Below are 22,265 nucleotides of genomic sequence, written 5' to 3'. Positions count from 1 at the left end.
GTTAGTATGGCTGTGTATCTCCCTGTATGTGTTAGTATGGCTGTGCATCTCCCTGTATGTGTTAGTATGGCTGTGCATCTCCCTGTATGTGTTTGTGGGCTGTGCATCTCCCTGTATGTGTTAGTATGGCTGTGCATCTCCCTGTATGTGTTTGTGGGCTGTGCATCTCCCTGTATGTGTTAGTATGGCTGTGCATCTCCCTGTATGTGTTTGTGGGCTGTGCATCTCCCTGTATGTGTTTGTATGGCTGTGCATCTCCCTGTATGTGTTTGTGGGCTGTGCATCTCCCTGTATGTGTTTGTATGGCTGTGCATCTCCCTGTATGTGTTAGTATGGCTGTGCATCTCCCTGTATGTGTTAGTATGACTGTGCATCTCCCTGTATGTGTTTGTATGGCTGTGCATCTCCCTGCATGTGTTTTGTATGGCCGTGCATCTCCCTGTATGTGTATTTCTCTGTGCTTGAACCCGTGTTCTTGCGGGCCGACTGTATTTCTCTAGCTTTTCAGAGCTGAGTTTTTTGTGCCGTGTGAGTTTTTTTCCGTGCGTCGTCGTGGCAGCGCGGAGCCGGCTGCCGTAACAGGACTCTGATTATTCACGGAAAACGCTGCAGATTGGCTCTGCGAGGGGGGGGCGAGGGGAGGGGGGGGGGGTGGCGCGGAGAAATAAATAAATATGTAAATAAACAATTACGGCACCCCTCACTGCACACACTGCAAGGAGCCAATCGCTGTGTCGGCCAAACGACTTGGAAATTGTGTGTAATGAGTGGGAAAAGATTAGAGGCAGCCCTTGCTAGGCTGAAAATTGACATTAGCGAAAGAAAACTCTTTACTAAGCAGCATGGGCGGTCTAATTTAAGAGGGGGGAAAAAGGAAAACAAATAAATAAGGGGAGAAAAAAAATATACGTAAGTGTAGTGGTGGTCGCCACGTCTGTCTGCCGTGTGTGTGTGTGTGTGTGTGTGTGTGTGTGTGTGCCCCCCCCTCTGCCCCGTTTCGCAATCTCACCGCAAGGTTATTCAGCGCAGTGCCAAATTAAATTATTAGTCTGGAAATATTGAGATGGAAGAGTCATTTTTGAGGATGTTTATGCGGGTGAACTGGTGCTGACCCGTGCAGCCGGGACGCCAGGCGTGAAATTCACTGGAAACGAACACGGGCGTCCCCGCCTGGCACCGCCACCGCCACAGCAAACACCGCCACCGCCGCGGCGAATCTCCACCGTGCCAGTCTGCCTAGCGCTGCTACCTATAGGGCGCTACCCTCTCTCTCTCTCCCCACTGTCTGTGTGTGTGTGTGTGTGTGTGTGTGTGCGCGATTTGTATTGTGTAGTGCTTATGTGTGGGTGTGTGTGTGTGTGCATTTGTGCGTGCGCTTTTGTGTGTGTGTGTATGTGTGTGTGTGTGTACTGCTTATGTCTGTGTGTGTGTGTTATTTGTAGTGTTTGTGTGTGTGTGTGATTTATAGTGTGTAGTGATAAGGTGTGTGTGTGATTTCTAGTGTGTAGTGCTTAGGTATGTGCGTGTAGTGCTTATGTGCGTATGTGGGTGTGTGTCTGTAGGTGTGTGAGAATATGTGTGTGATTTGTAGTGAGTAGTGCTTAGGTGTGTGTGTGTGTGTGTGTGTGATTTGTATTGTGTAGTGCTTAGGTGTGTGTGTGTGTGTGTGTGCACAGGTTTGTTTGTGTCTGAAAGAGTAATCTCTGGACTTTGGGATTATTAACAGAACTGTGATTATTCAAAGAAAATGTTGCGGATTGGTTTTGTGGGGGAGGGGGTGCTGTTGTAAATATGTGTAAATATAACACAAATATGTACATAAATATGTAAATAAACATACTTGTATACAAAGAAAGAGTAGTCCCTGGTCCAGTACAGTAACAGCTTGTGCTGTTCCTCCCCCCTCCAGACATGTATGACCAGGTGCTGAAGTTCGGGGCCTACATCGTGGACGGGCTGAGGGAGTACCGGCAGCCCGTGCTGGTCTACATCCCCCCGCAGGCCGAGCTCCGGGGCGGGTCCTGGGTGGTCATCGACCCCACCATCAACCCCCGGCACATGGAGATGTACGCCGACAAGGACAGCCGGTGAGAGGCCTGCAGGACACAGAGCAGAGAGCTGTGTGTGTGGCCTCTGCTCTGGCCTGGGCTATGGAGAGCCCTGCGTCAGCCTGGACCCAAAATCATATCCCTTTCTCTCTCTCTCTCTCTCTCTCTGTCTGTCTCTCTCCCTCTCTCTCTCTCTCTCTCTCTCTCTCTCTCTCTCTCTCTCTCTCTCTCTCTCTCTCTCTCTGTCTGTCTCTCTCCCTCTCTCTCTCTCTCTCTCTCTCTCTCTCTCTCTGTCTGTCTGTCTCTCTCCCTTCCTCTTCTCTCTCTCTCTCTGTCTGTCTCTCTCCCTCTCTCTCTCTCTGTCTGTCTCTCTCCCTTCCTCTTCTCTCTCTCTCTCTGTCTGTCTCTCTCTCTCTCTCTCTCTCTCTCAGTCTCTCTCTCTTTCTCTTTCCCCAGTTTCCCATCTGTTTTGGTGTCCGTCTCTCTGTCTCTTTCAGATTTGTTTCATATTTTATTAATGTAATACTATATATGGATTAATGAATTAATATGTGAAACCTCTAGAGGTGCGTTTAGCGTATAATGATGGTAAATGTCCCTCTTTCTCTGTGCAGCGGTGGGGTGCTGGAGCCCGAGGGGACGGTGGAGATCAAGTTTCGGAAGAAGGACCTGGTGAAGACCATGCGGCGCGTGGACCCCATCTACATGAGCCTGGCAGAGCGATTGGGTGAGTGTGACCCTGCCATGAGCTCCGCCCCCTCTGCTTCTCTGCTCCGCCCCCCCGCTTCTCTGCTCCGCCCCCTCTGTTCCTCTACCCTGCCCCCTCCGCTCCTCTGCTCCGCCCTGCCCCACTCTCCCCCCTAGCTCTAACCCCCGCCGGTCCCTTGGCCACGCGACCCATGGCTCTGGGGGGGGGGTTAAGCGGGGGGGAGGGAGCGGTCGGAGAGAAACGGCGAATAAAAGGCGCCGGTTCCGCGCGGCGCCGTGGACCCCGGGGCCCGGGCGGGCGCTGAAAGCGCCGTCGCACCGTCATCACTGTTCCTGTCACCGCCCGCCGCCGCCGCCAGCTCGTCCGTTTGTTTTCCAAAGCGCTTCCGCCTGGAGCCGCCCGAAAACGATTGCGTTCGCCCCCCTCCCTGACGGACGCGGCGCGGCGGAAGGGCCCGGAAGGGAGGCGGCGATCAGCACCCCTCCCGCATCGCTGCTTTTTAAAACACTGAAAGAGCCCCCTCCCTCTCAGTTACTTCTGTGTGGTTTTTTAAAAATAGATTTTCCTAGAACTGGGTGGTCAGAAAAATGACAGTGAAATGATCTTGAACGGAAGGAAGGAGGCTGTTGGTTTAGCTGATGACACAAAGGAGCGCATAATTTGGACTTTTTATCCTAAATTTGCCAGTGCCCCTCTCGTGCTCTCTTTCTCTACGCTCATGTCTCTCTCTCCCTCTCTTTCTCTCTCTCTCTCTCCCCACCTCTCTTTCTGGCTAATTTAAAATTTGTCGAACCCGGGTGCGTTCTGGATGGCTGGCCTTTGATGTTTTGCGCACTCCATTTGGCACAAACAAGCGGCGGGGCCCGGGTTCCTGCTGACTGCGGCAGAAGCCCGGCGGCTCCATTTACTCTCCCCCCCCCCCCCCCCCTCCGCCTGAGCGCTTCCTCATTACGACAGGGTTAACCCCCGCCTCGCCGCCGTCCCGCGTCCCCGTCCCGCGTCCCCGTCCCCTTCCCCTCGCCGCAGTCCCGCGGTCAGCAAACGCATCCGCACCAGGGCGCCCGCCGTCCGTTTCACACGAGCCTGACCATAGATGGCATATGCAAACCGCTAGATTGTCGCCCATAGATATACAAATACTAGAATGGTTAAACATAATTACATCATGTGGAGCTGGCTTTATCAAGGACAATTCCATTGGTGTGAAAGTACCTTATGTTGTCCTGAAAGGGGTACTAGGTACTGGAAAGTTAATAGTACAGTATTACCTATTATGTAGAATATTTAAATTTTTATGTTCATATTTTTTCTTTTCCTTGAATTTGGCCTGCCAGTTGTATGCACAGGCCCATCACTGCACTATTAAGCACATCTCCAAAGCTTTTGCTGCCAGTTGCAGTCTGTGTGCTCTACAGTCCAGCTCCTGCACGGGGGGAATAATGTCCGTGCACAGCCTCTTTGGGTCACCTGAAGGCAACCCGCCCTGCTAGGCTGGCTCTGTGGCTAACTGTGTGGTGCCCTGCTAGGCTGGCTCTGTGGCTAACTGTGTGGTGCCCTGCTAGGCTGGCTCTGTGGCTAACTGTGTGGTGCCCTGCTAGCATGGTTCTGTGGCTAACTGTGTGGTGCCCTGCTAGGATAGCTCTGTGGCTAACTGTGTAGTGCTTCCGCTAGGACGGCTCTATGGCTAACTGTGTGGTGCCCTGCTAGGATAGCTCTGTGGCTAATTGTGTAGTGCTTCCGCTAGGACGGCTCTATGGCTAACTGTGTGGTGCCCTGCTAGGATAGCTCTGTGGCTAACTGTGTAGTGCTTCCGCTAGGACGGCTCTGTGGCTAACTGTGTGGTGCCCTGCTAGGATGGCTCTATGGCTAACTGTGTGGTGCCCTGCTAGGATAGCTCTGTGGCTAATTGTGTAGTGCTTCCGCTAGGATGGCTCTATGGCTAACTGTGGGGTGCCCTGCTAGGATAGCTCTGTGGCTAACTGTGTAGTGCTTCCGGTAGGACGGCTCTGTGGCTAACTGTGCGCTGCCCTGCTAGGCTGGCTCTGTGGCTAACTGTGTAGTGCTTCCGGTAGGACGGCTCTGTGGCTAACTGTGCGCTGCCCTGCTAGGCTGGCTCTGTGGCTAACTGTGTGCTGCCCTGCTAGGCTGGCTCTGTGGCTAACTGTGTGGTGCCCTGCTAGGCTGGCTCTGTGGCTAACTGTGTGGTGCCCTGCTAGGCTGGCTCTGTGGCTAACTGTGTGCTACCCTGCTAGGACAGCTCTATGGCTAACTGTGTGGTGCCCTGCTAGGCTAGCTCTATGGCTAACTGTGTGGTGCCCTGCTAGGCTGGCTCTGTGGCTAACTGTGTGGTGCCCTGCTAGGATAGCTCTGTGGCTAACTGTGTAGTGCTTCCCCTAGGACGGCTCTATGGCTAACTGTGTGGTGTCCTGCTAGGATAGCTCTGTGGGTAACTGTGTGGTGCCCTGCTAGGCTGGCTCTGTGGCTAACTGTGTGGTGCCCTGCTAGGATAGCTCTGTGGGTAACTGTGTGGTGCCCTGCTAGGCTGGCTCTGTGGCTAACTGTGTGGTGCCCTGCTAGGATGGCTCTGTGGCTAACTGTGTGCTGCCCTGGTAGGACAGCTGTGTGGTGCTCTGCTAGGCTGACTCTGTGGCTAACTGCTAGCATGGCGCTGTGGCTAACTGTGTGCTGCCTGCTAGGCTGGCTCTGTGGCTAACTGTGTGGTGCTCTGCTAGTCTTCTGCCTGCGGTTGTTGCTGTCCGGGTCAGAACTCAGCACCAGACCACGGGGCCGCGTAGCTGCACCTGAGAGCCTCTGTTTCGTCGGGACCCTGACCGCTCCCTTCTCCCTCGCTTTTAATTAACAGAAAGGCGCCGTTATCACCCTTCTGTCTGCTGGCCAAATTCTCTGGCTCTGGCGCGGCCGTCTAATCACCGCTCGGTTTAATTGGCTGAACGCAGAGCTTTATTATTAATAATTTCCATAAGCCAGACAGAGGGAGCCGGAGCCAGGCTCTCATTCCAAGCCCGTCCATCCTCCGCCACCGTTCTCAACGTGACATCTGGGTTATGCGTCGCACAATAGGCGCTTCGCTCCAGGACCCGAAATAAGCATTTCTACCTTCAAAAGGGTTTCGGGTGACACTGATCTGAAGCCGCACCGCTGAGCATGCTGATGGAATCCTGTGCGAAATAGAGCACTGTGAAAATCAGTCGGTTCAACAGATTATTTTTCCAAATGAAAGCCGTGAGTGTTTATTATGAGAAATTATTCTTGTCAGTAAATAAATTCTTGGGGAGTGGGGAGAAAAAAAAAAAATATAAATAGTGCTGGGGATAATAACACGGCATGTCATTTTTATCCTATCAACTCTATAATTAATTCCGAGCAAAGAGTTTCCAGTGTCCCAACACCAGTTTGCGCTTGTTCTGCATAATTATTTATTGATTTGTTTTGTTAAGGGATTTATAATGCACTTATATTTGTGTCACTTACAGACTAAGTGAAAGAAATGGCCTATTTAACTGTGAGCCTACCCAAATTCTGACTACAGGCGAAATTTGAACACATCGCAAGATTTTAAACCCTGAAATCGCAGTGACTGTCAGAGGGGCTCGGTTTTGTAGATTGGGTAAATCTGGTGAATGGTGTTCAGTGTGCTTTTTGGGGGAGTGGGGGGGGGGGTGCAGTGGGGTGGTGGAGCTGCTGTGCTGGTTCTGGTGCTTGGCTTGTTCTGGCTCTGCTAAAGCTGCAGGTTACAGGTAACACATGTTAGTGTGGAGCTGTGAGGTGATGGACAGCCTGGGAATGAGGGGTTTAGGAGTTTAGAGAGTGTGTGTGTGTGTGTGTGTGTGTGTGTGTGTTTCCTTTCTTCCTGCAAGTTATTCTGTATGAATCCCTCTGTGCTGTGTGTCTTATGGTGTGTGTCTGTAGTCCTCTCTTGTGATATTGTGTGTGTGAGTGCCTGCATGTTATTAGCTATTCGTGTGCATGTGTACGTCCGCGCGCGTGTGTGTTTACATTACAGTGTGTCTTCCTCCTCTTTGTAATGTGCACAGTGTGTGTGTGTGTGTGTGTGTGTGTATATATGTGTCTTCCTCCTCCTCTCTGTAATGTGCACAGTGTGTGTGTGTGTGTGTGTGTGTATATGTGTCTTCCTCCTCTCTGTAATGTGCACTGTTTGTGTGTGTGTGTGTGTGTGTATGTGTGTCTTCCTCCTCTCTGTAATGTGTGTGTCCCGGTGTGGTATTATGTAGCTCAGCTGTGAGTGTAACCCTTTCCAGCCCGCTCCCCGCTCCCAGTGGACACGTGTCAATCTGGCGGCTCGCAGATCAATCAGTAGCTGATTATTCTTTTCATTCTGCCGCAATTGATTTTATTCTGGGCTGAAAATGGGTATCAGCTGTCGGCGGGCCGGCTGGCCGCGCGGCGCCGCCCGGCTCGCAGGCTGACGGATTGCTTCTGACAGAGATCAATCTCGCCGCTGATGGGCACGGAGCCTGGGGAGCAGAGAGCCAGCGCAGCAATACGGAGAGCAAATGTGATAACCCCACACAAACACACACACACACACGCACGCGCGTACGTGCAGGCTCGCTCATACGCGTAAACATGCGCATGTCAGCACACACACACACACACACACACACACACACATACACACGCGTACTCACACACACACACACACATACACACGCATACTCACCTACACGCACACACACACGCCATACACACACGTACTCACACACACACACACACACACATGCACACACACACACATACACGCACATGCATACACACACGCACACACACATGGTTACGCACATACACACTTTTGCACATGTACACACACCTTTGTGCCAGCAAATACACACACACACAAATACAGACTTTCCCACAGTACACAGCTGGTAGGGCTGCATGTCTACTGAAATCTTCATAGTTACATACAAATTTTAATTAATTAATTAAATTTAATTTTAAACTTTAAATTACTCTCTCTGCTAAAATCTGATACAGGTGCATGTTAGCACCTCACTAGACAAGACACCAGCTTTTCAATACCACACTTTCATCTGTATTCTTACTTGTCACTATTTATCACTTATGATTACTTATCATGAGTAAGTTATCAATCTCTGAGCACAGAGATTTGAGCACTGTGGATGGTGAACAGAAAGGGGATACCTACTTAAAACCTTTTATCATCGTTTAGCCAAGTTTCTCTCTCTGCCATGCAACACATTCACCGCTTGCCACAGTCTTAAGACTTCAGACTCCCAGGCTTCTGTGCATGCATGTAACGGTGCACAGCGCTGTCTGATCTGTCCTTAAACTGGAATTCTTCCATTTCCCCATCACGGTCCCATCTAATCCATAATTATTCCAGGTGATTTTCAGCGCTGAGGTTAGTTAGCTAAGTAATTACCGGGACAATTAAGCACTTAAAGGGCAGACAGGATCGAACAGCTGCAACGACATCGACCGAAGAGAAGACGAGGGCTGGTTTTTAATGTATAATATTCCTCCTCTTTTAATGTAATATCCATTTTAAAAATCTGATAATATGCCAGGGAGTAGGTTTTGACAGCATTTTAAAAAGGCAGCTCTCCCAAAAAAAAAAAAAAAAAAACTTCCACCCTTTCAACCCCCCCCCCACTCACACATACACACACACACACACACACACACACACACACACACATGCACACTTCATTCCTCCACACTTTGTAACCATCCCCCCCCACCCCGCCCCCCCCCCCCCACCCCACAGCCCATCTGTCTCACTTCAGAATTTCTTTTTGTGCTGGTGTTCTCTGGGGTCTCAGAGCAATCTTTAGAGCCTGGAGGCCTCAAATTGAGCAGAAAATAGACATTGACATATTTGTTAATATCATCTTAATCACTGTGGGGCTTGGCTGGCAGGCGGCATTGACCAGGAGGGGCCTTGCCAGAGCCGTCCTGGTCTTAACCTTTTGTGTGCTTTCAAGTGAGTGTGTGTGAGTGTGTGTGTGTTTGTTTGTGTGTTTGTACGTGTGAGAGAGTGCGTGCGTGCCTGCATGTGTGTGTGCGTGCACACGTGTCTACTTTTAAATGATTTCGCTTTGCGCGTACATGGTATTTGTACACATGGAGCTGGATACTTCCTGTTGTTTCTGTCCATCGTAATGTAAATGTAATAAACTTGACTGGGCCCCAGTCTGACCCCTGGAGTCCTGGGCTGTTAGAGTAATTTAGGCATTGGGACTGAGCGTCTGCTCTCCCCTCTTCACAGGGACTCCCGAGCTGAGCCAGCCCGAGCGCAAGGAGCTGGAGACCAAGCTGAAGGAGAGGGAGGAGTTCCTGCTGCCCATCTACCACCAGGTGGCAGTGCAGTTCGCCGACCTCCACGACACCCCGGGACGCATGCAGGAGAAGGGCGTCATCACGGTCAGTCCCACATAACGCCTCATCCTGGGCCTGCTACTTCCCTCAAAGGTTATCGCCTTTGAATTGTAATGACAGCACTATGGCCATCGTCCAATAGGAGAGAGAGTTTGAAGCACATGACTTTGAGGAAGTGAGTTAGTGTTGTGTCGCCCTAAGCTTCCTACATAGTCTCAAATTACCACGGGTGAGCAGAGCGGCGCTCCCAGGAAGTCTGGACTGACCGCCGCGTTGCGATTGGCCGCGCGTGTGTTTCAGGACATCCTGGAGTGGCGCACCTCCCGGCAGTTCTTCTACTGGCGGCTGCGGCGGCTGCTGCTGGAGGACACGGTGATGAAGAAGATCCAGGCGGCCAACAGCGAGCTGACCGACGGCCAGGTCCAGGCCATGCTGCGGCGCTGGTTCGTGGAGGCCGAGGGCGCGGTCAAGGTGCGTGTCCGCCCGCCGAGCTCCGCCCCCAGGGGGGCCACAGACCCCCTGAGGGGAGGGGGCCCTCTCTAACGTCTCCAGGCCGGGCCGAGCGGCGCCGGCGCCCCTCCGTTAGCGAGATGCTAATAACCCCGCTGCTGCCCGTAGGGTACAGCTATCTGCCTTCCCCTCCCCCTGGCCCCGGGTCCCTGTGCTGACGTTCCCGCAGCCAGCGGCTGTGGCGATGCATCATTCAGACCGAACGGCGCGTCGCGACGCCCGCGGCCCCTCCCCCTCTCTGAGACGGCGGCCCCGGGGCCCGGCCGGGTCCGCCAGGAAACGGTCTTAACCTTCAGCGCTCGCTAAGCAGGGGGGCTAGGCTGGCGGGGGGGCCGAGGGAGGGCGGCGCGGGACCGAGCCTCTGGCCCACGGAATAACCGGGGCACAAACAGACCTGTGCCCAGAGGTGACAGAAGTGTCCCTCCCCTTCCAGACTGAGCTTCAGATGAGAGCCGAGAAGGGAGGGAAGAAGAAGGAAAAAAAAAAAAAAGAACAGAAAGAACGAGAGAAAAAAGGGCTGGAGAGATGCCAAGTTCCCAAGGTGGTGTACAAGTATCTTTGGAAGCTGGCGTCTTGTTGGCTAATACATTACACCAATCAGGGCGAGCTATCTTAAGCTACAATTAATCTGCACCCTGGCACGCACTGATAGGGCAGCAACACGCTGTTTCTTAATTAAAAGCAAACGGATTAAAAATGATTAATAACGGCATTAAATATTCTCATGGACTACAAGCATGGGGGAATATGGCTTTCGTACGCGGACTCAGAACGGAGAAGCCATTAACGGTCTCGCAATCTTCATAAGCCACAGCTCCCCTTTTGTTTGGGATCAGAAGTTGCTTACCTCATGAATATGCATCTCGCTATCGAGTTTGGTCGAGAAAGGGTGTCGGTGTGTGGCGACTGGTCCCCTTCGGCTCCTTTGAAACTTGTTGACTTTTTGATACGGTGCGTTTTTGCGGGTCCCTTTTGATACGGTGCGGTTTTGCGGGTCCCTTTTGATGCGCTGCGTTTGCGGGTCCCTTTTGTGGTAGCGGGTCTGTGTTTTACCTCTCGCCGGGGAGTGTCACGAGAACATAGAGGGGGAAAAAAAGCTCCTTTTCGTCCGCAAGTCTGAATAATAACAAAAAAAATAATAATGTCATTTTAATTGGGTAGAGAATCCATACGAGCCTTAAATCAAAGTTCAAAGAGGCCATCGCGTTATCTATTTAAATGTGTCCTATCTTCGACGGTAATCTCTGTAGTGTCTGTAGAATGAGTACGATAAACAAATAGCCTACTGTTTTGATGTTGCTTTTGTCCTGAGAAAAATTTAAATACAATGGAATTTGGACGTGGAAGTCCAAAAGAATAATTTATAGAGAAATGGTTTTTATTAACTGATGTTCTGCAGCCGTTTCATGTTCTGATGCAGGAATCGTTTTCTTCTGCACGTAAAAGCCTTTTTTCCCCTCAAAACCCGAAATCGGTAACGTCGGTGTAGTCGGTGCGCGGTGATATATTTTTAATCTGTTCATGACTATTAACAGCAGCACATTTATTTTCAAGTATCGTTGTTTATGTTTTTCATCATTTCCCTTTTCATTTTTGAAGGCCCGTGTAGTTTGTAAACGCACTCCAGTGCGTTCTACAGGCTCGCAAACTGGCACTTTGTGCGAAAACTGTTCTGTCATTCGCCCCCCCCCCCATTTACCTCACGCTATTCGTGGGGCTCTTTTCCTTGCGCGGCCTTACCGTGGCGAATGGGGGGGCGAATGGGGGGGGGGGGGTTAAAAAAAAAAGGAGCGCGGAATTAAGAACAAGGTTATTTTATTGTCATCTCTGTAAGGGAGACTTATTTTTATGCCCAGACGAAATGAAAACAGGTAGCAGACGGCCGTAACAGAATTCTGTTTAGAAAGCAATTACCGTAGCGCCTCTCCAAATTGATTTCATTTGCCGTGGCGGCGGTGGCGGAGGCGGCGGCGGGGGGCGGCGGCGGCCCTGCCGCGGCCCGCTCTCCCCCTGGTCTCCCGGCACGGCGGCGGCGGCGGCGGCCAGATTCCCATCAGCCCCGGGCCCATCTGCGGGCCGCGCGGAGCGGAGGAGGATGATAACCTGGGAGAGCCGGGCTCGTGAACATACGCGGGCGTACCGCACCCCACCGTACCGCACCGCCCCGTACCGCACCGCACTCAGAAGGCCTCGTTCTGAGCCCTGTCTGTCTGGGAGCGAGCGAGGAAGCAGCTGGCTGAAGCCCACAGAAAGACACTGTCACACACTCAGGACTGTTCGCCTTCTAAAATTAAAGCAGCGCATTAAGGGTCGGAGGCACTTCCAAAAACCTACGTTGGGGAGCGTCTCTTTGCCTGTCTCAGTACGGTGTATTTCACATAGTGCCACAGTAGCTATAATCGGAGGTAGAGTGGCTGAGGGCATGCAGGCAGGGCTGTGAAGACTCGCAGCTGTACGGATGGGGCTAATGGCTCCAGGCCAGGGGTGCACAACAAGGGCCAATCCATTTCAGGATTTTGTCCGAACATTTGCCAACATTTATTTAATTGGCCCAATCGTATCTTGATCCGACGTGTGTGTAAGCACCGGCTACAGCCGCAGACTGCAGGTGTATCCTAGAGATTGTACCGTGCTCAAGTACAGGAGTGAAGCGGTGTAGTTTATGGAGCTGTAAGAAATGGTAACCGGTTGGAACGAAAACCAGCACACAGATAGATCGGCTCCTCCAGGACCGGAGTTGTGCACCGCTGCTCCAGGCTGTGTTGGGCGCCTCGAGGCCATTGGTCAGCCGTGCGCGTGCGATTGACGGATTCTCCCCTGCCAGGCGTACCTGTGGGACAGCAACGAAGACGTGGTGGGGTGGATGGAGAGGCAGCTGGCAGAGGACGAGGGGGCCAGGTCTGTCATTGATGAGAACATCAAGTACATCCGGAGGGACCACATCCTCAAGCAGATCCGCAGGTGAGCGCTGCTGGGAATTCACTTCCTGGGAATTTAGATTATACTCTTAGAAAAGTAAGAATTGTCCAATTTCCTATGAAGTACAGTTACACAGCCTATTACCAAACTAAACCTTTGATAACTACAAGACAGTCACTTGAATTGATTGGTAATAGAGAAGATGTTTTTGAAGTATTTCAGTTTTAGTTTATAAGTATTTACCTTTTTTTTTTTTTACCACTGGTAATTACCCAGTTATGTGCTATTCTGACCACATATTTACCTGATAAATGCGTAGTACTTGAAAAGAAGTGTTGCCCCTATTTCTATGGTTCTCTCTTTTATTTCCCTTTCTGTCAGCCTGGTCCAAGCCAACCCGGAGGTGGCCATGGACTCCATCGTGCACATGACCCAGCACATTTCCCCCACGCAGCGTGCGGAAGTTGTGCGTATCCTCTCCACCATGGACGCCCCGGCCTCCACATAAAGATATTACTCTGCCTCCGCCCCCCCCCCTCCCCCGACCTCTAATTGGACAGGAGTTCTTCACATGCTCACACACATACACGCACACACACTCTGACGCCTCAGAAGAACTCCTTAAATCCATTCTGCTGTGCTGGAAACCGAGGATAAGAGGAGCCAACATGGCGCCCGTGGAGGGCCGGAGCCGCGATGGCGGCCTTGCCTTCGATGGCGTTACCTGTTGGCCATGATTCTGGTGGGAGACAGAGGTGCAGCTGGGACCGTTCTAGGGAACCGACTGCCTTAGAAAATCCACAGTGGAACCGTAAAATAGCGCACATTTAAAAACTTACTGCTGATACGTGTCGTGTTTGTAATGTACTCTCTACCTGACGCGCATGGTCAAGTGAGAGTATCACTATTTCTTCAAGTGCAATTTTTTTTAATGTAAACGGAGAAAACGGAGCACCGAACCACAGAAATCATGTTATGAAGCCGGTAAGGAAGCTTAGGTCTGTTTCAGCCTGCCGAAGCTGTGGCCGTTCTCCAGACAGGAAGCCGCACTCTCATCCACGACACCTAGCGAACCACACACGGAGGCAACGGCCACAAAGAAGTGTACTTTTTTTTTTTTTTTTTGGGGGGGAAAAAAAAGTCTTAAAATATTTTATATATATATATTAAAAAATGTATGTTTAAATGGTTAACCCTGGTCAGTAATGACAGCAGTAGCGTGGTATTAAAGTGCATGTTACCGAGGAGAAGGGAGCTCTTTTAGACGGAAAGCTTAATTGAATAGTAAAGCTGGGTAGGGGTGCACAGTAATGGGGGGTTCAGCAGAAGAGCCAGCACAGTGCCAAAAACGAGGTGCAAAGTATTTGATCCCCGATTAGTTCGTGGTGCCCTGTTTGCTTGGCCAAACGATCTCCTTGTGTCTTCTCCTATCAGAAATGTGTTCGTCAAACGCTGATGCTAAGATCCCCCCCCCCCCATCCCCACTAAAACAAATATATATATTTTAAACATGCATAGCAAATTGAATAGAAGTAACTAATTTATTAAGTAACGGTCATGATAAACGGTAAGCAGATGCATACATGTCTTTGCCCGGAGGCAGTTAGACATGCCCGCGTCGTTTCAGTAGGACAACCCCACTGGCTGTGTTTGTGATATACTGTAATGCATATGGTGTCTTTCAAGTTTTCGACTGTGTCTCAGCACTGTATAGGAAGCCCTGGGAAGGGACGGCAGGTCGTGACGTCTCTGTCACCTGCTCCGCGACTCAAAGTGCAGCCGAGAATTCTGAGGGTGGCCCAAAAAAATGTGTGGAAGAATAGTTTAAAGTTAAAAAAAATAGATGACCAGTAGAAAAGCGTGGGTAGAATAGTCTGTCTCCTGAGGGAGTGGCTTGCTTCCAAAGCAGTGTTTGGTGCCTCTGAATGGTTTAATGCACTGCCTCCATTGGCAGAGAGGGCCAAGCATAATCACTGTTCGTCTCTACTACATTACGCACAGCCGTGACATTCTCCCCTTCGCTTACGGTTGCTCCACAGCAACCAATAGCAGCCATGTCTGCTGGAGAGCCCTTATAATTGTTTCAGATCAGTAACATCATGCTTCAATTGAAGAGTCAATAATGCCTTCTTTTTTTGTTTTTTTTTTTGCCTGGTGGCCAACACATTGTGTACTGGCATTTATAAAGTGACGTCGTGTAGAGTGATGTATCAGTCCGTCTTGATGTTTGTAGTCCTGGTTGTCGAGAGCTGCCCTGTTTTACACTTGAGGTGGGAAGAGTTTGTGTGTTTGCTGGGGGAAAATCCAGTTACCTCAATCTGTTATATTAATAAAGGAAAATGAATTACACTCCTGCCTTTCGTTTTCTTTTTGGCTGGACCGCAGCAGCGGGGCCAGCTCTATCAACGCGAATGTCTGTGACTGAGTGAGTGACTGATGAAGTTACACCATTGGTCGGCCGGTTTGGTCCAACCATATACTAGGCTTTGACCTGGTCTTCAGAGGTGGGTAACCCGGCTTCAAAGAGTAAAAAGACTGACCATGTATTTGCTCCACCACCATGCACTAAACCAGCTGATTCTAATTAGCATAACTCTTCAGCATGATAGGAGAACTAATTATTGTAATCAGCGGGTTTAGTGCATGGTGGTGGCGCAAATACATGGTCAGTCTTTTTACTCTTTGAAGCTGGGTTACCCACCTCTGCTGGTCTTGTTACATGTGAAAGTGCTGTTGCCAGGTTTTGTTTTAAACCACTAGGACTAAGGCTAGTCCAAAGTGCTCAAAAGGGAGGAGATCCACCTGTGCCATGATGAATTCATTAAACCCAATGCCCACGTGATCATCGCTGTGGTCACCCGGTTTGCTCTTTGCTGATTCTGTGTAGTTCCACTCTGGTCCAGAACCCCTCCGAAACTTTACTGTAAATGTGAACTCACTAGTCATGTTTCATTTTCGTTTTCCATTTATTTGCAATTTTGTGCAGCTTAGCTTATGGGCATTATGCTCATTAAAGACAGGCAGCTTTATAAAAACATGACTCCTGTTTCTGAGAAAGTTTGGGAAGACATGAAATAAATTTCCAGAATGCATATTTAGATTAATTAGATGCTGGTGTAGATCTTATACAACTTCTTGTGATAATGGTATTATCATATCAGTGGATGGTGCAGTATACCATCATAATGTTGATGTTCTTATTTTACGGTTACCGTAGCCTATTTAAGTAGGGTATCGCCAGAATTGCCAAATATGCCTATAATATGCGACTTTGGGATTGTTTGCAGTTGCAGTTTTTTGGGCTTGGTTTTAAAAATCTGAAATGTAACAAGCAACCCAATTTTTTTCACATTTATTGTTACATTTATGGAAACTAGCTAGGTTATTTAACTAGTAATTTTAGCATTTCAACCCACACCCCCACGTTTACAATCACTCTATTCCTCGCTTGCTTGGGCTTGTTGACAGTGAGATTGCCTACTTGCCTTCCGAAAGTTGGCAACACTGGGTATCACAGTATTTGCATTGTATGAACCCCCCACATTAGTTTTCAGGTCGATCAAAAACCATGTCAGAGTTTTTTTTTTCCAGACCTTGGATTTTCCTTTTGATGGCAGTTGCCTCACCTCATACCCCCCTGACTCTAACCTTGGCTTTGATGCATCCATTCTGTCACTCACATAGCTTAGCTTAGACTAGCTTAACAAGACGAGGCTGGGTGATGACCCAGACGTGAACCACAACAAAATGGCTGCTCCAGGTGTCCTTGCGCCAATCGTCTTTCAGTATGTGACATTTGTGTTGTTTACTGATCATATTTACACAGCCAAGCACTGCAAGATTATAAAACATTTTGTAAACACTTGGAATGAAAAGTCTAGAACAAGATGTCATGCCCTCGCTAGCTTGCTCGACATGAGTAAATTAAAACAGAAATTGCTCCTGGGGTTATTTTTTAATAGCCTGTGTGGCAAAAAAAAAATTTGTTTTTTATATCAGAACCCCCAAAACATTATTTGTCGGTTATTTCATCCCGCTTCTGTTACAAGAGTCAATAAAATTATGAAAGAGGGGACACAACGTTCATCTGAGGGGGCCTTGCCTGCTTTGTCCCCTCATGGCGTCAGGCTCCGCTGAGCTCCATTCAGACCGTGCTGTCTGCTGAACGGAGAGGCGAGGCGCCATTAACAGCTACTTATAACAGTACGAAACATGATGAAAACACTTGTAATGGAAATTAGACTTGGACTTCTTATTTGTCAGGAAGCATGAATAATTGTGCAACAGAAGCCAAAAACCATTGTCTATTAGACTGTATGTGAACATAAACTTCAAAACAAATGGGTCATTAATGTAGTTGATAATGAATGATGGTAATGAAGCATAAATTCCCTACGGGCACAATCTCTCAGACCTGAATGAGATATCTTTTTCTCTCTTGTCCACAGGAGTCCAATCTGTCCTCTTCTGTACCATGTCAGACAGTGCATTTAATATCCTATCAATTCATGTTACTTACACTGAACACAACGTAAAAAAAATCACCCGGGTGGTTTGTGTGCATTTATCCACCCATTAGAAGTTCAGGAACTTGCAACCATATTGAAAATGCGTTTGAATCAGGACAGTCCCTAGAACTGACCTTACCCTGTCTGGGGGGGCTTTGATTTCCATTTGTCCATATGCTTTATCCTTATTACACTTGTAAATTAATCGGACACAGGAAACAATGTGTTAATAGGCTTCATTCTGTGGGTTTTACAGGCTACCAAGACGTGTAATTCATGAAGAGTTTGGTTCATTTGGACTATATGCGTATTCTTTCTTTTGTGTAGGAAGCAACTGAAAATTATTTGACACAAATTAAAAATCAAATGTTTTCCATAAACTAACTAAAGCTGCATCAGTATGCATTTTCTCTGTAATATATCGATGGAAAGTTATTGAAAAATATTTGATAATTAAAAATGTTTAAATCAACTAATATATATATATATATATATATATATACATTTTTAAAATTATTATTTTGGAATGAATTCCTGTACCATGGCCTTGGATGTGCGTCCTGTATAATGCAGGAATCCTTTTCTCAGAAATCAAATTGCCATAGCGTGGCCTGGGAGATGTGGACTTCATAATGAAAATCATTTTTAGATCTGTGTATCAAATGGAATTTGAAAATAGTTATTTTTAAAAACAAAAATATTTTTCAAAATCAGCTTAGGCCTTATGTCGGAAAAAAAATGCTAAAAGTATACATGCCATTTATTTTCATTCAGACAGATGCAAAATCATTTTTAATCAAGGTAATCAATGGTAAAATAAATGAATGAATGAATGAATGAATGAATGAAAAGCTGAATACATTTATGATTAAAAATACAAAAGTTTCAGTGGAAAAATAGCAAAATATAAAAACTACGGTCATGTCCAAAAAATGAAAAAATACTAATCTTTTTTTGCTAAGATGAATGCAAAATTATTCACACCTTTTAGATGGGTGTAAATTTCTTTTCAACACTCATGGTGAAATAATCAAAAACATGCTTGATCTGTTTCTGAAAAAAATATATAACTCTTTTTCAAAAATCTTATTTTTGATCTTATGTCCAAAAATGGAAAAAAAAATCTTTTTGCCATTTTGTTTTTATTCAGATCAATGCAAAAATGATATTTATTCAACAACTGAAATAAATGAATAAAATGTGTTTAAAGGAATTTATGAATAAATATCCATTTCAGTGGAAAAAAGAAAAACTTTTTTTTTTTGGCCTTATTTTTTTGCATTGAGTTGGATGTGAAATAATGTTTATTCAATGACTATAGTAAAATAGATGTAAATCTGTGTGAATAGACATTTATGATTAAAAATCAGTTTTAATGTAATAAAAGCAAAACATGCAAGACCACAGATCACGTCCAAGAATGGAAAAACTGCTAAAATTCTAAATGTCTTTTTTTTGCATTCGGCTGTATGTGAAATCATGTTTATTTTACAAACATGGAGAAATCAAAAATGTAAAATGTTTTAGAAGCCTGATGAGGTCTATGATGAAACTGTTTCACTGGGGTTGCAATTATGGATTAGGGATACATTTTGGGGTAGAATTAGAGTTAGGGCAGGGTTGCAATTAGGAAAAAATCTTCATATGACATAAGGAGTTTTTTCATTTTTAAGGGTGGCATGGTGGTGCAGTGGGTAGCAGGTCCTGCATTCTAATCTCAGGCTGGGCCTTTCTGTGCGGAGTTTGCATATTCTCCCCGTGTCCGTGTGGGTTTCCCCCGGGTACTCCAGGTTCCTCCCACAGTCCAAAGACATTTAGGTAGGCTAATTGGAGACTCTAAATTGCCCATAAATATGAGTGTGTGAGAGAGTGTGTGAGTGAATGGTGTGTGTGCCCTGAAATAGATTGCCGCTCTGTCCAGGGAGTATTCCTGCCTTTCCCCCAATGCACGCTGGGATAGGCTCCAGCACCCCCCCCACGACCCTAACCAGGAATAAGCGGGTATAGATAATGGATGGATGGATGGATGGATGGATGGATATTCATCATTAAAATGTAGTTGTTGTTGCGGTCACTTTCACGCCATACTCTGATAAGTGTGGAGCCCAGTAAGAACCAGCCTTGGTTCCATTAGTTTCTCCTTCTGAAGAGACGGGTGGGGGGGTCGACCGATGTCTCTGTGAAGTCACTGCGTAACGTGTGAAAGACACAGTGCACAATACGCAGTGTCACTCGGTCACACACGGCCTCTTCGAACTCGAACACCGGCGTAATCCTGGACCCGCGCGGCAGAACAGATTACCTTCGCCAGTGAACGCCGTCCTCCTCGCTGCAGTACTGGGGGGGGGGGGGGGGGAGAAAGAGCTCGCCTGATAACCAGAGTCCTAAATATCCTCTCGCCTAATGCTTGATGCTTTTCCACACACAGATGATCAAAGAGCTATTTTTTTAAATTTCAAGCTTTTTAACTTCAATCGTCTTAAGAGGGATAAGGCAGATCAAAATTAAAATGGGGGAGTGTGGGGGGGGGACAAGCAAGGAGGGTGGGGGGGGGGGTGCAAATCTTTGTAGTCTCTTCCCTTTTGTTTTTCTCTCTCCCACTTTCATAGCGGGCTGCTAGATAGGTCAGCCCCATTACCAATCCAGCAGCCCGCAAATATTTAAAACAAATTGAATCGCACACCCAATACCCATCACAATTACGGGAGGCACAATAACTAAATTAGCAATTCAACACAATAATTGGAAATGCGGGCCTCGCCCGGTCCCGGCGGCCTCCCCCGGGGGCCCCCGCTGATCCGGGGAGGCGCGCCGGCCGCGCCGACTCCGCGGCTAATTACGGCGGAGCGCCGCTATCGGGCTGTTTGTCTCCGAACGCCGCCGCCAGAGCGCCCGTCGCCGAAAACACGAGAGAGGGGCGCGGGGAGGGGGGGGTGGGGGGGGGGGGGGGGAGGAGGGGAAAGAACGACAGAGCGGGGGGGGAGGGAGAACGAGGAGAAAGAACGACGGGGGGGAGAGAGAACGAAGAGAAAGAACGATAGCGTGCGCGAACGTCACGTTCGCTTCTTTTATGGTTTTTTTGTTTTTATTCATTCAAGACGATACAATATCCGTAGCGGTGGAAAAATGGAGACGGAACGAACAGTGGACTGTTTTCCGCGCCTGGTTGGGTCCCCGGGCCCCCCAGGGGTGCCGGGGGGGGGGGCTGCTGCTCTGGCGTTCGCCGCGGTGCCAAGGCAGCAAAGCCTTATGGGATTGAGCGCGGGGGTCTATTCATCGCCGCCCGTTGAGCAAGTCTTTCAGGGGTGTTTAACACAACAATGCTGGCTTTCCAAAAATATAATGAAGCTGCAGACGCGGTCACATTGTGGCGACAGAACTGCGCTGTTTTTTCAGTCCAAGAAAACGTCGGGTTTGCAGAGCATTGTGGGAGTCGTGGTTTGACACACTTTATTCAAGTCCTCTCTCAGGGCTGTCCAGACCGCAGGGGCTAGTCCAGGGGAAGGGGGCGGGGCGTGGAAGAGGTCAGCAGGAAGGAGCGGCGCCTGCGCGGAACGCACTTCCTGCTTCCCAGTTCAGCCTGCGTCCCGGCTCCGATGCCTCCGGATGGCCCCGGCCACGCCCTCGCGGGGTCTCACTCCCGCGGAGTTCCGTCGAACGCGGAGTTCTTCCCAAAGAGTGAGCGGAAGAGCTCCGTCCTGCGCGGGGAGAAGGGAAAAGCCATCAAACACCGACAAAATAACTCACACATTCACACGTTTAAAAAAACCGAATGTACCAAGCTGCATACAAAAAAAAACACAAATTACAAATGTACATTTGAAAACATTTATTATACTTTGATGGTCTTATTCTGATCTTAATATTTTTGTATAGTATAGCGCTATTCCTTAAATTGTACGAGATATTTCCAAAAAGTGTGGTCGCCTTAAAAAAATTAAAAATGGCTGCAAGCTGGGATGACCTAATAATAAAAACAATGACAAAACTGTTAAGCGTCGAAGATCTGCCTTTATCAAAATGCCCGATGCTCATTTCTCACAGATTAAGCAGCCGCATCTGCAAGCAGCAGAGCGAGTGCAGGCCTTGTCGAAGCGCGGCAAAGATACGCGCTCACAAACAAATAACTCCAAATCACGCTCCTTTGATGAGAGCATTAATTTCGGGCTGACGCCGTCGCTGTAAATCCACGTCTTAATCCATATCTCTCCCGTCGCCACCCCATAAGCTCATATCTGATAGGTTTTTTAAAAAAATCTTTCAAGTCCATTAGCTCAGTACGCATCATTGGTTAAGACCGGCTACGATATCGGAGATGGGCGAGGATATTTAATAGAAAGTTTAGATTGCGTGCCCATGTGTGGGTAGGGGGAGAGGATTTTCCGATCTGATTGCTTTTGGAACGGGGGACGGCGGGGCGGGGGGGGAAACGCATAAATAAGATGACCCAAAACTGTCGACGCTGATAATAATTAAAATCTACGGAAGAGAGAGGCGGAGACGGGCACCCTTCCAGTGCGGGTCACGGTGAGGGGGAGGGGGGGGGGGGGCGGTGCTTTTGCCCCGTGCGCCCGCGGGTGGCTGACGGGACGTAGCGACGGGGCGGAACGGGTCTGTAGCGCGTCGGTGGGAGACGGACGATTCAATCAGGAGGGCCGTGCGCAGGTGTACCCCAAACCTGCACGTTTGGGTCGACTCCCTAAACGGGCCTCGAGGAACGCTGACCTGGGACTGCCAAATTCAGATCGATGAGGAACACTCAGCGCCTGAGATTAGAACACACCACCCCTGTAAAGGTCCAGGAAACTGAAGCCTGAGAATTCTTTGCTGATGTACTGTTTTAACACGTTTTGTATTCACAAATAGTTCAGAAAGTTTTTTTTTAATGATTCTGGCAAAAATAAATTTTAATAATAATGTAGAACTGTGCTGAAATCGGCTTGCGTTCCCTCTTGCCTAAACGGCAGGGTTCCAGTGGAGGTGGTCAGCTGGGTACAATGTACGTCACTACAAAGCTGAGACCGGTGAAATCCTTGCTACTCGTAATATGTACATGATGCTCTTTCCATTTACATGTTGAAGCTGATGGAGCACAGTGCTGCATTAGGTGTGCTGGTGTTCAGGCAGAACGCTCCACTCGTTCAGGTGTGCTGGTGTTCAGGCAGAACGCAGCGCTTGTTCAGGTGTGCT

General features: G+C 48.5%; 2 protein-coding genes across 13 annotated transcripts in view; one reads left to right on the top strand and one right to left on the bottom strand.

The window, feature by feature from the left end:
- Positions 1–14,916, top strand: part of acaca (acetyl-CoA carboxylase alpha) — a 77,287-nt gene extending 62,371 nt beyond the window's left edge. For 11 of the 12 annotated variants that reach the window (XM_035433468.1, XM_035433457.1, XM_035433458.1 and 8 more), the window contains 6 exons: positions 1,910–2,087; positions 2,663–2,775; positions 9,029–9,183; positions 9,439–9,609; positions 12,473–12,609; positions 12,949–14,916. In XM_035433468.1, the coding sequence (XP_035289359.1) occupies positions 1,910–2,087; positions 2,663–2,775; positions 9,029–9,183; positions 9,439–9,609; positions 12,473–12,609; positions 12,949–13,075 (881 nt within the window). In that variant the 3' untranslated portion in view covers positions 13,076–14,916. Of the gene's footprint in view, positions 1–1,909; positions 2,088–2,662; positions 2,776–9,028; positions 9,184–9,438; positions 9,610–12,472; positions 12,614–12,948 lie in introns of those variants that run through there. The other variant, XM_035433467.1, reaches the window with a different exon arrangement.
- Positions 14,917–20,474: 5,558 nt separating this feature from the next.
- Positions 20,475–22,265, bottom strand: part of aatf (apoptosis antagonizing transcription factor) — a 42,563-nt gene continuing 40,772 nt past the window's right edge. The window contains exon 12 of the mRNA XM_035431713.1: positions 20,475–20,773. Coding sequence (XP_035287604.1) covers positions 20,710–20,773 — 64 coding nt within the window. The 3' untranslated portion in view covers positions 20,475–20,709. The remainder of the gene's footprint in view (positions 20,774–22,265) is intronic.

Source organism: Anguilla anguilla, chromosome 9, assembly GCF_013347855.1.
Source record: "Anguilla anguilla isolate fAngAng1 chromosome 9, fAngAng1.pri, whole genome shotgun sequence".
NCBI lineage: Eukaryota > Metazoa > Chordata > Actinopteri > Anguilliformes > Anguillidae > Anguilla > Anguilla anguilla.
Note: the sequence above shows the minus strand (reverse complement) of the source record. Positions and strands in the feature narration are given on the sequence as shown.